This window comes from Hipposideros armiger, unplaced genomic scaffold, assembly GCF_001890085.2.
Source record: "Hipposideros armiger isolate ML-2016 unplaced genomic scaffold, ASM189008v1 scaffold_740, whole genome shotgun sequence".
Lineage (NCBI taxonomy): Eukaryota > Metazoa > Chordata > Mammalia > Chiroptera > Hipposideridae > Hipposideros > Hipposideros armiger.
Genome location: NW_017732090.1, coordinates 314237 through 328728, shown reverse-complemented (window position 1 = coordinate 328728; position 14492 = coordinate 314237). Strand labels below are relative to the sequence as shown.

At 35.4% G+C, this 14492-nt stretch overlaps 1 protein-coding gene across 1 annotated transcript in view; it reads right to left on the bottom strand.

Moving 5' to 3' along the window:
- Positions 1-431: 431 nt before the first annotated feature.
- Positions 432-14492, bottom strand: part of LOC109373688 (kinesin-like protein KIF16B) — a 62384-nt gene continuing 48323 nt past the window's right edge. Inside the window, exons 7-12 of the mRNA XM_019627769.1 lie at positions 13592-13734; positions 11779-11947; positions 11453-11584; positions 9176-9351; positions 3530-3595; positions 432-557 (exon numbers count right to left, since the gene is read on the bottom strand). Coding sequence (XP_019483314.1) covers positions 447-557; positions 3530-3595; positions 9176-9351; positions 11453-11584; positions 11779-11947; positions 13592-13734 — 797 coding nt within the window. The 3' untranslated portion in view covers positions 432-446. The remainder of the gene's footprint in view (positions 558-3529; positions 3596-9175; positions 9352-11452; positions 11585-11778; positions 11948-13591; positions 13735-14492) is intronic.

Sequence of the window (14492 nt, the reverse complement as noted above, 5' to 3'; positions counted from 1 at the left end):
ACTGTCGAGCCCTTGAGACACACAGAAAAAAATTCTGATAAGAAATTACTAGGTTAGAAATTTCTAAAACTAGCTATGTTGTGCACACATATTTCACAATATTACCATGGAAGTTTTGTTCTGTTTTGTTTTCATTTACCATATCGCTTTTATACAGGGTTTAACAAAAGCAGAAAGGCAAAGTGCATGCCCTTGAATAGTAAATGAAATTTAATACACGTTGAGTCAAAAATGGAAAAACTCCAACAAGTGAAAGCAAACACCTTAGGTATCAACATCACCTCTGTGTGTTACAACACACAGCTTTAATGTCTACTAGCTCCCTTTCCCATTTCTTCAAAATCAAACCAGAACCCCAGCCCCGCAAGTCACTAATCAATTCTACTGATCTTACCTTAGGCAAAGCACACAATAGCCATATTCGAAAGAGAAAGAAAAAGTTTTACCTATTTAAAAGCCAGCATTGTAAAATTAAGACACCTTTTCATAGTCCTTACTTTCAAAATATTTTGGGTTTCATTCCACTTATTTGTCCATTCCTTGGTCAATTCTTGAACCTAAAAGGAAAAATATACATATGTGGTTTCTCCATACAAAAAAAAACATTGTGATATTTCTTCTAGAAAGTTTCCAAACTCTTATAGCTTTATGGAAGCATGTACTATATATCTTTTAATTAGATAGCAATTCCTATCCCTGAAAGAACCATCACCAAATATAAATCAAACAAGCTGATCTCATCCTACAACCTACATCACGGCAAAGGAAAGAATGTAAATTGCCTAGAGTTTTACAACAGTCTTTTTCATGGTGTATTTAAATAAAAGCTGCTTCCTTGGATATTAACCAAAATTACAAGTTCAAGGATGACAACGTCTTATTAAATGAGTTAATTTTTCCTGATTATACTTTAGGTCCTAAGAAATAGTGATTCATTCTTCTCTCTCATTAGATGTGGTGATTAAATCACCTGGGATGCTGCAGTTTTCTTTTAAGAGATAATCTGCTTTTGTAGTTAATAGAGTATATAAATCTCATTCAATCTTAAAAAAAAAAAAAGAGGCTCTTAAATTGACTCAGTGAAAGCAAAATCTTGTGATAAAAAAATCAGCTTCTCTCCAGTCTTATGTAATTTAGGGGAGAAAACGTCCCCCACTGTTGAACACACCACAGTTGTAAGTTGCTTCTCAAAGTTAATGAAAATATTCTGCTAGTTCCTTAAAACTTTTTATATGATCCTAGTGAGTAATTCATTAAGAAGCAAAAAAGTGATATCTAACTAAGAGGTAGAAACAAAAAGAATGAAAAATGTGTTCTATGAAAAGAAATATAGCTACAGCTAAAAGAGAATGACTTCTGAGGGGCAGAAGAGGGCGACTCGTGCTTTCAAAGTCTGTTCCCCTTTTTACTTTCGTACTCCTGCCACCTCCCCACTCCCAACAGCAGACACCATCCCATTTACACCTACTGGTCTTCCCTCTAAGTTCTCTTCCTGAACCAGGCCAAAATGAATGCACGGCATACATTTGCCTGTCCTTTCACTGCTAAGAGGAAGATACTTTCTACACACTTAATATTAAATATAGTAACTGGAAAGAGCATTCATGTCTCAACTTTCACGAAAGAAAGCATTTGTTACAAGAAATGGAGGAACTGGACTGATGGTTTATCTACGAAGAAAACCAAAATCTATCTCACCCACCTATATTGAATTGGTCATTCACTTTACTCCTTAGTTTACCTCTAATAGTGCTGTAGAACTTCAAATTTAAAATAATATCTCTTGTTTTCACTAATAATGTCAAAATCTATCATTTCTTGGAAAAAGAAAAAAAAAAGAAACAGAAACAGGACTGAGCCTAACTTTGTTTTTTGCTTGTTTTTAATGGTTTGATAAGATTGCCCTGATTAATCTGGAACAGTCATACATTCCAGTCCTTCATCACTTAAGTGATGCCAACCCTGCAAAGTCCAATAACAGCAATAAAAGTTATATGGCTCTCAGTGCTTTCATTTTAGAAGAGATTTCAGAAAATGAATATTCTTATACCTTCTCTCCCTACCAAAGGGGAAAGATTGGTGTATTGAATTTACTAATTTATAATAATCAATTAACAGAGTCTCACAGGTAATTTATCCGAGAAACACAAAGCATTAATAAATGCTTTTGCATTTCACCAACAGATATTTTTTCTTTGAAGATACATAAGCCAATTAATCCTTTCCCACTTCAATCAAATAATTCTAGCTTTAAAATGTTAAGTATGCCTTGGGTTTATTTTACTATTGAATTTAAAGCAAAAAATTTTCATTTATAAAATTAAGAAAAAATGCAAACGTGATAGCACCTCTAACAATGTGACCAGATGATAAGCTTTATAGCCAAGCAGATGGCAAATGATTTTAAAAGGTCATCCAAAAAATAGATGAAAATTTAGAAAATGTTATGAACAAGATAGGCAGTCATTTCTGCCACAGCATGTGTAATGCATTCCAATTAAAATGTTTATTGGTTTCTATTAACTTGCTAGGTATTCCTGAAAACTATAATTAAGAAACAATTTAAGACTATATCCAGACATTTCAAAGCACTCAAAATTAGAATTTGAAGTACTAAATACAAAATTTCATGAGAAAAATAGGGATTAAGAAACTAATGATTTTACTAATGCTATTATCAGCAAATTAACCAGCATAATTAACTAGGGAAGTGTCAACAAGTTCCTTAACTACAACCCAATTTATATCTTCAATATTGTGTATTCTTGAAAGAGCCTCACCAACAGACTCCAATTTTCTTTCTCAGTCTGTTTTAACAATTCAGTGCAGTGAACAAAATCCACTCCAAAAATGTCCTTAATGACTGTTTCTCTTTTCACAGAGGGTTATTTTTTAAAAAACAAAATTAGTATAGAACCAGGTCAGTCATGAAACTGGTTTTCAAAAAGCACCAGTGCACAAACACTGGCTTCAGCCCACAACAACTCTAGAGCTACTCTCTCTTCTGGACACTCACTGCATTCTCTCTCCCTGCCTCAAAGCTCACCTAGATTAAGAGAAACTAAGCATCTACCTAGAGTATTTCGAGATTCCTCAAGTGCTGCACCTCCCACTGGAAATGAAGCAAAAGGTTGACAAAAACCTAAACAGTGGTCATGGTCTAGCTATGGTTAAGATATGGGGATCACCGCTGTTTCATTCAATGTTGAACATGGCCTCCCCTCAACCTGGGACTACTCTGAAGCCCCCAGTGGCCTGTTTCATCAGTGAGGCCTGCACGTGAATTTCAGTTACCCTTAACCACCAAGTGCCAGACAAACTCCATTTATTAAGTCAGATAACAAAATGAGATGCATAAAAAGTCAACTATTGTGCTTTTTAAAAAAATAATCACAGGGTAGGGACAGGGAAAGTTAAGTGTAATAAAACAAGAAAATAAGTCTCAAATAACCACAACTAAAAAGCATGCACTTAAAATAATAGTAAAAGTTATGATTTTCAAATAACAAGAAATCAAGGTATCACTTACTCTTGCTTCATTCTGCTGAAGTTTTTCCTCCATACTTAAGGCTGTGGGGGAGTCTAAGAGGGCAATCTAAGATTTAAACCATAAGAAAGCAGCAATTAGTAAACAGAGATAATCTCGAGGAAGGATTTCTTCATGATATAGTAAATTACCCCAAACTGCCAAATAAACTATTAAATGGAGCTAAAAAGTATTGTCCCACACCCTCAAAAAGTATAAATCACACCACTAAGTTTTTACTCTATGGGTTACTTATAATATTCAAAACCATGGCAGCCTGGTAAACTTATATTTGCAATACAAATCAGCAAAGTGAAAAAAGACAAATGTAACATAACTGACATTTTACCAATACAGTATAATTAAAACCACTTGATTCTTTTTAACATTTCCAATTCCACCACAGAGTAGAACTGTATGAATATTCTAAAATTTACGTCAGTGCTTCCCTATTAATGGAAATGCAGTTTTTTCTACTCTTCGGCTTTACCAGCAATGCTACAATGATTATTCCTACAATATACATGGCTGTATCAACAGAATAAATTACTAGAAGGGAATCTGTGAATTATCTATATGTATATATATATTTTTTAATAGCCAAGTTGTCCTCCCCAGAGGCTAAGCATTCTTTTCATTACTATTTACTTCTCAATTTCTATTCAAACAAATATAATACCCATGAGGCCGTCTTATTAGGCTCGGTTAAACATTCAGACTAACAAGATTAGCATGGGCCACACTTGGTATCTGTGTACTCAGCAAAAAGCAGAACTGCCAGCTGGGAAGGGCAAGGTCATCATGTGGTCTCTGCAGTCATCATCACAGCTGTCCAGGAGCTACTGCTTGGCCCTCTTGAGGGGTCAAGATTCACACAAGTGTGTGTGGGGCCCACCATAGCTTAGAAACCCACGTGGGCCAACATCTCTTCTAACAATGCCATAGGCACATTCTCCAGGGTCCCCACAAGGAACACACCTGTTATAAGAGTCACTGAACTCAAGGAAACCCAAAGCTATGGCTTCTCAACAGGCATTTATGGTTTTTATATAGTTCATCCTAATCTAGATGCAATTCACCAATTAGATGGATTTTTATCATTAGAGATGCTGCCTGGTTTTATAGCTGGCATCCCACTTTTATCCATTTACAGAGAATGAAGCCAGCAAGTTAACCCAAGGTCAAATTCATCCTTAGTGAAGGAAAAGAAGCTTGGCTAATGCATTACTTCAATGCATCACTGCACCTAGCATGTCTTCTGGCACACAGATGGTGCTCAATAAATATTTTAAATGAAGAAATGCTAGTCGCAGACGTTATAATGACTACATCATTATATATGTTTAACAATTTTCAAAACAATTAGTAAACCTTTATAACATGGTTAATTTTACATAATCCACTATTGGGATTTTTCACCTATAATCAAGGCTGACACATTCCTACCACATCAATCAACTAAGTAGATAATAACTGACAGATATATGCATGCAGGCTATCATGACCACCATGACTTTTGAAAAATTATTTTAAAGCACATGTAAAGAAAGGCCTATCTAAGACCTTTTCAAAAGAAATCTTTGGTAAAACTAAACCATTTCCAATTAAATACTCATTGTAAGGTATCTGTTTAGAAGAAAAATGTTCAGGATTAAATAATACTCAGACTAAGTTCATGTGTTAAACCAAGAGTAACACTACATCAGAACTGCAGCAATATCAACTCCACTGACGGCACCCATGTGCGCCTCTGGCTTCCACCCTTGCCACTATGCTGTGCAATCAAGCATTTTAATTTTCACCCATCTGATAGGTAAAAAGGACAACTCATTGTTTTTGAAAGCACTTTGAGGTATAATTTACATACAGTAAAATACACAGCTTGATAACTATGTATATATCCACACACACACACATATATATATATATGCATTTCACTATTCTTAATATTTGCATTTACCATATTTCAAATGACATTGAGCATACTTTCATACATTTAGACGCCATTTGAAACTCTTCTATGAGTTATTTGTTCACTTTTCTGTCAGGTTGCAATCTTTTTCTTATTCTTTTAATAGCTCTTCTCATAATAAAGAAGTAGTCATTTGTTGCATGAGTTGGCAGTCTTTTTCCTGGTTTGTATTGATCCAAGAAAATTTTCATTTTGTCATGTAAATATGCTATGTCCTCACTTATTGGAAATAAAAGAGGAATTCAAGTTCCCTATGACAAATGCGTGTATGGCTCTGCTCCCGCTATTTCCTATGGATTTGTTGTTCTTTTTTTCCTTTATGAAAGCTGATGTCATGTTTGATTTTAATTATAAATTGTACTCTTTGTCATGATAAAGTGCTTTTTTTTAGGCTCAAATAATGCTGTTTTTGCAATGCTGTCTTTCCCTTTGAATTAGCTGGAAGAGCTTTGTCCTGCCTTACAAACATCATATATCTGAGCTTTCCTGTGTGACCCTCTCTGAGAGGGGTCTATCTTAAAAGTTTACACATAATATTTCTATTATCTATCTATTATTTAAAGTTTCTCTGTGACTCCAGCTACAAAAATGACGATTTTTTTTCCCTACTTCCATCTTCTCTCATTGTCTTTCCTTCCTGACTTTTGTTGTGTATTTCATTTCTATATTGTTTAATTTTCTTCTTAGCCCCAGATACATTCAAGAGAGAAGAGTTGAGACATTTTCTCTCTACCAAATTCAAAACAGAAATCTGAAAAGATGTTTTAAATATAATAAAAGAGAACACTTGAAAATACAAGATATCCAAGTGCTCGACTTCATTAATCATCTGAGAAGCGCAACCTAAAATCTTTCTGTAATACCACTATGCAGCCATCAGGATGGTTACAAAGAAAAATGGACAATACCAAGTGTTAGCAAGGACCTGCAGCAACTACAGCTGGCACTTGCATATACTGACAGTGCAGTATAAATTGGTCTAACCACTTCTAAAAATTGTTTGGTGGTATCTACTAAAACTGAACATACATATGTGTACACTTCTGACCCATCAATTCCACTCTTAGGTCTAAACCTAACAGAAATACACCTCCCTGTACGTTCAGTAAAAGTCATGTACAGGAAAGTCCACAGTAGCATTAATAGCACCAGAAGGAAGCTCCCCAAATGCTCATCAAAAATAGGATAAATGAGTTGGGACACATTTGTATGATGGAATGCAATACAGAAATGAAAATAAATGGATCTACAACTACATGAACTGACATGGATGAATCTCACAAATACAATGTTGAATGAAGGAAGTGAGATCAAAAGACTGTATACTGCATGATTCTATTTGTATAAAGAACAAAAGTAGGCACAACTAAAAACTAACCTATGCCTTTAGAAATCAGGATAGTCATTGCCCTTGAGAGGTAGGGCAGGTGGTACCTGGTAAGGAAATTTAAAGGGGACTTCTCGGGTGCAGTTAATGTTCTGTTCCTTGATGTGGGTGCAGGTTATATGGGTGAATTCAGCTTGTGAAAATTCATTAATCTGTATACTTGTACTATGTATTCTTTTGTGAATATATAATACTTCACTAAAGAGTTCATGTATATATATTTATATATATACATATATATGCAAACTACTACATATATATATATTTAGAAGCAAATCCAATACATGTTAAAATATTTTGCTTTATTTAAATTGTGCTTTTGAAACTCTGATGCACATGACATTTTGCATTGACGAATACATAAAATTATTAAAAGTAGGGGTTTACTTTTATTTAGCTGCACTAAAATAACCCTAGAAATGCAACTTTGATTTCAGTAACATTCTCAATGAACCATGGCAGCATTTGGAATAAAATATTGTGGGAATACAACAATGTCATCAGAAAACTTGAAACAGAGATTGTTAATGGGCACTTAAGAACACCTGCTTATTTTATTGAGCATCACAAATTTCATTAATCTAGGATGAGCCTGTATTGTCTCACAACAATTTATAGCTTCATATTGTGATAAGCTATTTTAAATTGGGCTCCTGTTTTTATGGTAATGTATTAAGTTTATCAAAGAATTTTATCTTTGGTATGTTCTAAAATAGACTTGACTATCTTTTCCATCCTCACTCCCAAAACTACAGTAACAAAAATACTCCTTTAATTACAGCAGTAGTCTTTGGTCATGAAAGAAACAAGATAAAAGACCACAAAGTATAAGGTGACAGGCATACACAATACCTCTGAAAACACTCCTCAGATAGAATTTAAAAATTCTAGAGTTTTTCTGTCCATGTGATAAGGCTCCTTTCAAGGATTTCCTCAGCTTGACTTAAAATGGCTGATTTTTCTTTTCCTTCATTCTCATAACTTAGTGAAACATTAAGTACAAGAAGTTGCACAAGAATTTTCCAAATACTTCCCTTCACATATAATAGTTTGGGTGATCCTGTGCAATCATCCTTAAATGTTTACTTCAGATAAATAATGTTTTAAAAACATTGAAAAAAAGATTGCATTAACAAAGTGTATAAATAAAAATGACTATTGTGGTTCATGTCATAAATTACATGAGCCCAATAACAGCACATACAGCAGGACCACTTGTTCTGACAACTTCCCTTCACACACAGGAAAGCTCCACATCAAAAAGTAAAATGGATGTGGACATATTTTTAAGTGCAATAAGCAATTCCCACGCAACTGTTGCCTGCCACCTATGAGAAAGAACTGTCAGGTGTATTTCAGGACACAGGAAACCCAGTAAAGTTTTTAACCTGTCAATATTTTCATAGGTCAAACCACTTATGGAAAGTGAAGGGCTTCAAGAAGCTGCTCCCAAGCAAGTACTTTGCATTTTAAACAAAAGTGTTTTTTAATGATGCATCTATTCATAGGTTAAGAAAATAGGAAGAAATGTATCCTTATTTCTAACTGCAATCTAACTTGAAAATTTTAAAAAGCTGTCCTTGATTTTCTTTCAAGAGTGGCCTTTCATCTCAACAGTCTAAACCTGTAAGAACCTAACTCACACTGTTCATCAAGACTGTAACTCTGCATGTACACTATGCAGATTATAAGGAAGTTTACTGTGAAAAACACAAAAGGACAAGGCTCCTTCACTAGAATCCTGAAGTGAGGCTGTTTCAACAATCAACAAGGCCCCAGGGACATCCTCTCAACCAAGCCACAGGTATGTTACACATGTCACTGTATCACGATAACTACCTCTGTAATGGGCAATACAAAATAAAGACTCAGAAAGGTATTCAAACTAGTCTTTCTTTCTGTTAAAATACATTTTCAAGTCATAAAATGGGTAGAATTTTAAATATTACTCCAAGCACCTCAATTTCCTTCTACAAATGGAGATTATGCTGCTAATCCTATTGCATGTTAAATTTCCATCCATAATTGATAACTATTAGATGGTTAATCATTATGGGTTTAGTAGATAAAATATTACTTACACACAGAGCACATAATAAATATAAAAGCCAATGTGGGGGGTGGGGGAACGGGCGGTGATGTAAAGGAGAAACCAGTTAACTCATTCAAGCTTTACTTAAAACTTATTTACTCAAATCAATACAATGAGTGAGATAATTGTCTCATTAAGATCTAGAAATAGATGCCATTACTCAAAGAAAATTATCCATAAATCTCAAAAAAACCCAACCTGATTCCCTTGAGCAAGCAGTGTTTTCAGTCTGACTATTTCAGCTCGCAGCTCACGGATGAGTTTGACGTTGGCATCCTCATTAATGGTAGGCTTGTTGATGATATTTTTGGCTCTATTTGCATAGCGAAGAGTACTTAGGGTTTCTCCATAATTGACATCAGCAGGTGAAATGGCTGTGAAGAATGAATTAAAAAAATAATTTATCTAGCACTCTGTGTTTCATTTAATACAAAGTTGGTTTGTAATTTAAAAGTCAGATTAACCCCAGGCCATTAGATAGACTAAATATTCATTGCCACAGTAATGAATCCTAAAAATTATTTAAGATTTATAGTAAAGGTGTTCACTATACTAAATTAAATATCATTTGCTCTTAAGCATAGACTCAGCCATCTAACCAATGCTATAATAAAATATGAGATACTCCACTGTAGTTTAGGGAGTTTTCTCTATTAAAAATATAGGAAGAAGAAGATTTCAAAACTACAGTAGTCCCTGCCTTATCCACGGGGAATATGTCCCAAGACCCCCAGTGGATGCCTAAAACCACGGATAGTACCGAGCCCTGATCAACTTCTTCAACTCAGCTGGAAATGTGGCAGCAGCTTCTTCATCGGCAGATACAGCCTCTCCAGTAATTTTTCAATTTTTCAGTCCAAACTTATTCCTGAATCTGTGCAACCATCACTTATTTGCAGTAAATGCTTTGGTGTCACTTGTTTCAGCGGACACCCTGCTGAAGTCTATGTATATAGGCTCAATGCTTTTTGGAGCAACATGTTGCCGTCAATTGAAATGTTTTCTGTTCATGATTTCCACCCACAACTTTTCCGCTTAACTAAGAACTTATCACACACTGTGGCTGTAACTCTTGCAGTTTGAGGTGTGACAGCAAAACTAGAATGAATTTCTTTTTCCTTCTTCACAATTTCACATTAAATAGAAGATTTGTACTTACTGTAGTTCTTAGCAACTTCAGCATACAATTGTTTTCTTTCCTTATTGAGAACTTTCACCTCATTTATAAGAAGCACTTTACAGCTTTTCTTTGGCATATCTGAATTGCCAATATCACTACTTTTGTGCTTTGGGGCCATTATTAAGTAAAATAAGTGTTACTTGAACATAAGCGCTGCGATACCAGGACAGTGGATCTGATAAACAAATGACTACTAAGTGACCAATGGACAGGGAGCGTATAGAGCATGGATGTGCTGGACAAAGGGATGATTCACATCTTGGGCGGGACTGAGCAGGATGGCGAAAGATTTCATCAGGCTACTCAGAACAGTACACAGTTTAAAATTTACGAATTGTTTATTTCTGAAATTTTCCATTTAATATTTTTGGACCAAAATTAAATACAGGTAAATGAATACACAGAAAGTGAAACCACAGATTGGAGGACTACTGTATTTGTACTTCTCAATATTCAGTCGAAATTGAAATATATTTTTAAAAGTTCTGGCAAACTGTACCACCTATAAAATCCCAGAGCATGAAAATTTTTGAAGAGTCAATAGATCAGTTAATTCTTTACCCCTTAAAGCTTTGGTTAATCGCACCCACAGACACACCACACCACCACAAACTTCAGGGCTTAGGTAACTATACAACTGCATCTGGGGTGCATACCCCAGGGTAGATCCCCTGCCTAGTTAATAAATGGCATGGAGGGTGAGGGAGACATGGAGGCAGGGGAAGGGAAGAGAGAAAGGGGGAGGAAAAGTGAGATTCGAAGGGAAACAGTTTTTGAATTCTCCTCAACAATTATGTTTCCTTTGTACATTTTTCCTCCCTTCTGCTTCTTTCAGTTAATTAGTGAAAATATAGACGTATATTACTGTTATTATTATTTGTTACATTTATTAGGGTTCTTTCCCCCTCCTCTCTCAATTCTTAAATTACACATTTACTGCTTTAAAATATAAAACAAAGTTGGGTAACCTTTCCTTTATGTCCTTATGATTTTCTCCCATCAGTTAAAAGTTTCTGTCCTGTACCTTAAGCAGAGAAAAGCTGAGAGTCGTTCTGCATGTATCACAGCTGGCATACCAAGAACATGGCAAATTTATGGAACTAGGAAGAGGGGGAAAGTTGGTAATATGATACGGCAGACCGGATCACAAGAAGTGGTTTTCTTCAAGATAGAAAAACTATTATTTTTTTAACATAAAAAGGCATTATTTCCCAAAGAGACTCTTTAAAATTAAATATTTACAGTCAATTCACAAGAAACACTATACGTTGAAGAAAAGAACTTAAAATTCTTACTGGCAATCATGATAGTTTTAGAGTTTCCTCCAAGGCTATCTTTTAACAACCAAGTCAAAACAGAATCTCTGTAAGGCACAAAAACTTGCTTCTTCTTTACATGAGGGTTTGCTGCATCCTGAGATAAATCGGCTGCAGACAGGAAGAAAAACAGGACAAAAAAAAAAAAAAACAATTATTAAAATTGGTTTTTTCCCCTCTAATTTGGCTTCAGAAAACCTTGAGGATACAACCTCAGTTTGTAACACAAACATTAAACATAATTGCTTAGTGCTAGTACAGTACCACAAAGAATAAAAGAAGGCAGAAAACAAGTATAAACCTACCTAAGGCAGAAATGACATTTCCCAGAGTCACGAGGGATTTGTTAATATTCCCCCCTTCCTTCAGCCTAACTCCCGTGGCACCAGTGGCATCGGCACGCTCACTTCCAGCAAGATCAACTAAGTGGATCTTACTCACGGTTTCACATGGCATTTCAGAGTCAAATTTTGCCTGTAGTAAAACATAAAAGCAAAATTGAAGAAGTATAAACAGTCTTGATGTTGTTTATGATACAAATTCTAATTATTTTCCACTCCTCACTGTGATCTCTGAGTAGGGAGTTTTGGTTTTTTTCTTTAATTGTGTTGTTTCATTGGAATTCTTACTGATTATAAAAATGTCCAAAACTAAATTGAATCTAATAGAACTATACCACATACGATTCTTAAAAACTATTCCATTACTCAGAACACTCAGGCTTTCTCAACAAAGGTTTACAGAGTCTAACTGAGATGGAATAGGAACATAGGCACTGAGAGGCACTCAACAAAGAAAAATAGAAGTAAATAATTAGTTTTGTTCTAATCTAGAATCTTCAGCATTCCAAGCACAATTCCAAGCTCTCCAAAGTATGATAAACATAGACAATTATGTAAAAGATCATTTGACTGTTAACCAATGTTAAAACATTTGTTTTACAAATTATAAAATCCTGAAAAATCTTAAATACTATATCCCTTGTTTCTGAATTCTACCAAAATTTTGCCTTCCCAAAGACTTTTAACCTATATTTACAGTCTGAACCAAAATGCCAAGAAGAAATTACTGTATTTTGATAGAAATATAAGACTTTTAGAAACTAGGGAGGGTCATATCCTAATCTGCACTAACCAGAAAGCAGGAGAAAAACCAGTAGAGTCAATCAAAAACAAAGGTCTAACAAAAAGTAAAGATGTGCAAAATTTACTGGGACGGTCGTTCAATTGACCTTAGAGAAGTTTTTTCATTTTCTTCGCTCTCTGATCCCCCTCATTAATAGAATGCAAAATTTTTGTATCTGAAGTGTTCAATGGTTCATATAAGCCAGGACATCCCCAAACTCCTAACACACTCTAAAGTTTTGAAAGGACCCTACATTTTTTGCGTTCACGTGTTCTACTAGCCGAGGTGTTAAAATATTTAAACTCAATAATTTCCAGACATATCCAAAATGCCCTCCAGCCCTTGATCAGAATAAATTCTTATATTAGTCCTTAAAAATGTTCGTTTTCTTGGGCCAGCCAAGGGGTGCGTTGGTTAGGAGTTGGCTTGGGACACCAGCTCTGACTGAAGAACAAAAGGACAGCAACTTGTCTGTTCCCATTCCCCGATTTCCCAATGCTGTTCCCCTCCCCCAGTGCCCCAGTAAAAAAATCTTAAAAAAAAAAAAAATGTTCGTTTTCCTTTAAAATGATTCTAATAATCACAATCAACACTGTGGGGCGAGCTCCATGGAGCGATAATGCACAGCAGCGAGTTACTCACCTTGGCCTCCAGCTGGTCTGATTTGAAATCCATTATCTCCCACAGAGCTTGCAACAATAAAAACTTTTGCTTAATTAAGCACAAAGCAAATTTTTTTATGTCTTGAACAAAGCGGAAGCCTGCTAAATATTTCTTAAGGGTACACATCAGGACATTTCAAATTACTGTGATTGTAACCACAGAGAAACTCAGCACACAGCACATGTTCAACTCTAATTAACAAGAAAATGACAGTCAGTCACCTTTGCCTGCTGCTGCTCCTGGTTCAACAATGATGGGTCCTCAGCTGGTGTTAATGAGCCAGTAAAGACCTAAGAGAGAGAGCCAGCCAATCCCCACAGCTGCCCTTACCTGAGTGAACTTGATGGTGAAGATGGCATGAGACCTGCTACTGACGTCATTCATCCCAGTCGCCGCAGTGGTGCGATTGATATTTCCTGCATCCATAAGTTCTTCTACATCACTATAATTCTGTACTAAATGTTTGGATAAATCTGAAAAAAAAAAGAAAAGATGGAGTGAAGAAATCTTCCTAATACATATATAGTAAATGGAATAGAAATTTACCTCTCTGAAGTAAATACACAACTGGACAAATCTGTTGTTTGAAGATCTTACTTGTTTCTGCAGTGGAGTAGAAACTGTAGCTGGGCTGCCTGGGATCAAATCCCAGCTCTGCTGCTTACTAGTGGACTTACGTGGTTATCACCAAGCCACATAACCCACCATGCCTCTGTCACCTCATCTGATAATGTACATATATGTCTGACACATGGGGATAAATGTTAGCCATTATCATCAACCTCGTCAGCATTAGGCATAGCAACAGAAGGGAAATGTAAACACTAGCTTCATGCAGAACCAAAAGCATTTTTAAAATCCTCTTTAAAAACTTTTTATTCATTTCCTTGGGAACATTCATATCATTCCAAAGTCGAATACTACAAAAGGTATACTGTGTAAAGGGTGTCCCCCAACCCCTATCCTATAACCCACCCCCAAGTTCCCTTTCTGTCAGGCAACTAATGTAATCAGTTTCTCCATGCCCTGCTAGAAATAACCCATACATCGACAGGCAATTACATATATAATAAAAACATCTTTTTTTCCTCTCCTATACAAATGACAGCATACCATAAACACAGTTTTGCATTTTGCTTTTTTCTATGTAATAATATATTGAAGAATATTCTGTATCAGTTAAGATGGGTCCTCATTCATTTTTATGGCTACAAAGCATTCGATTGTATGA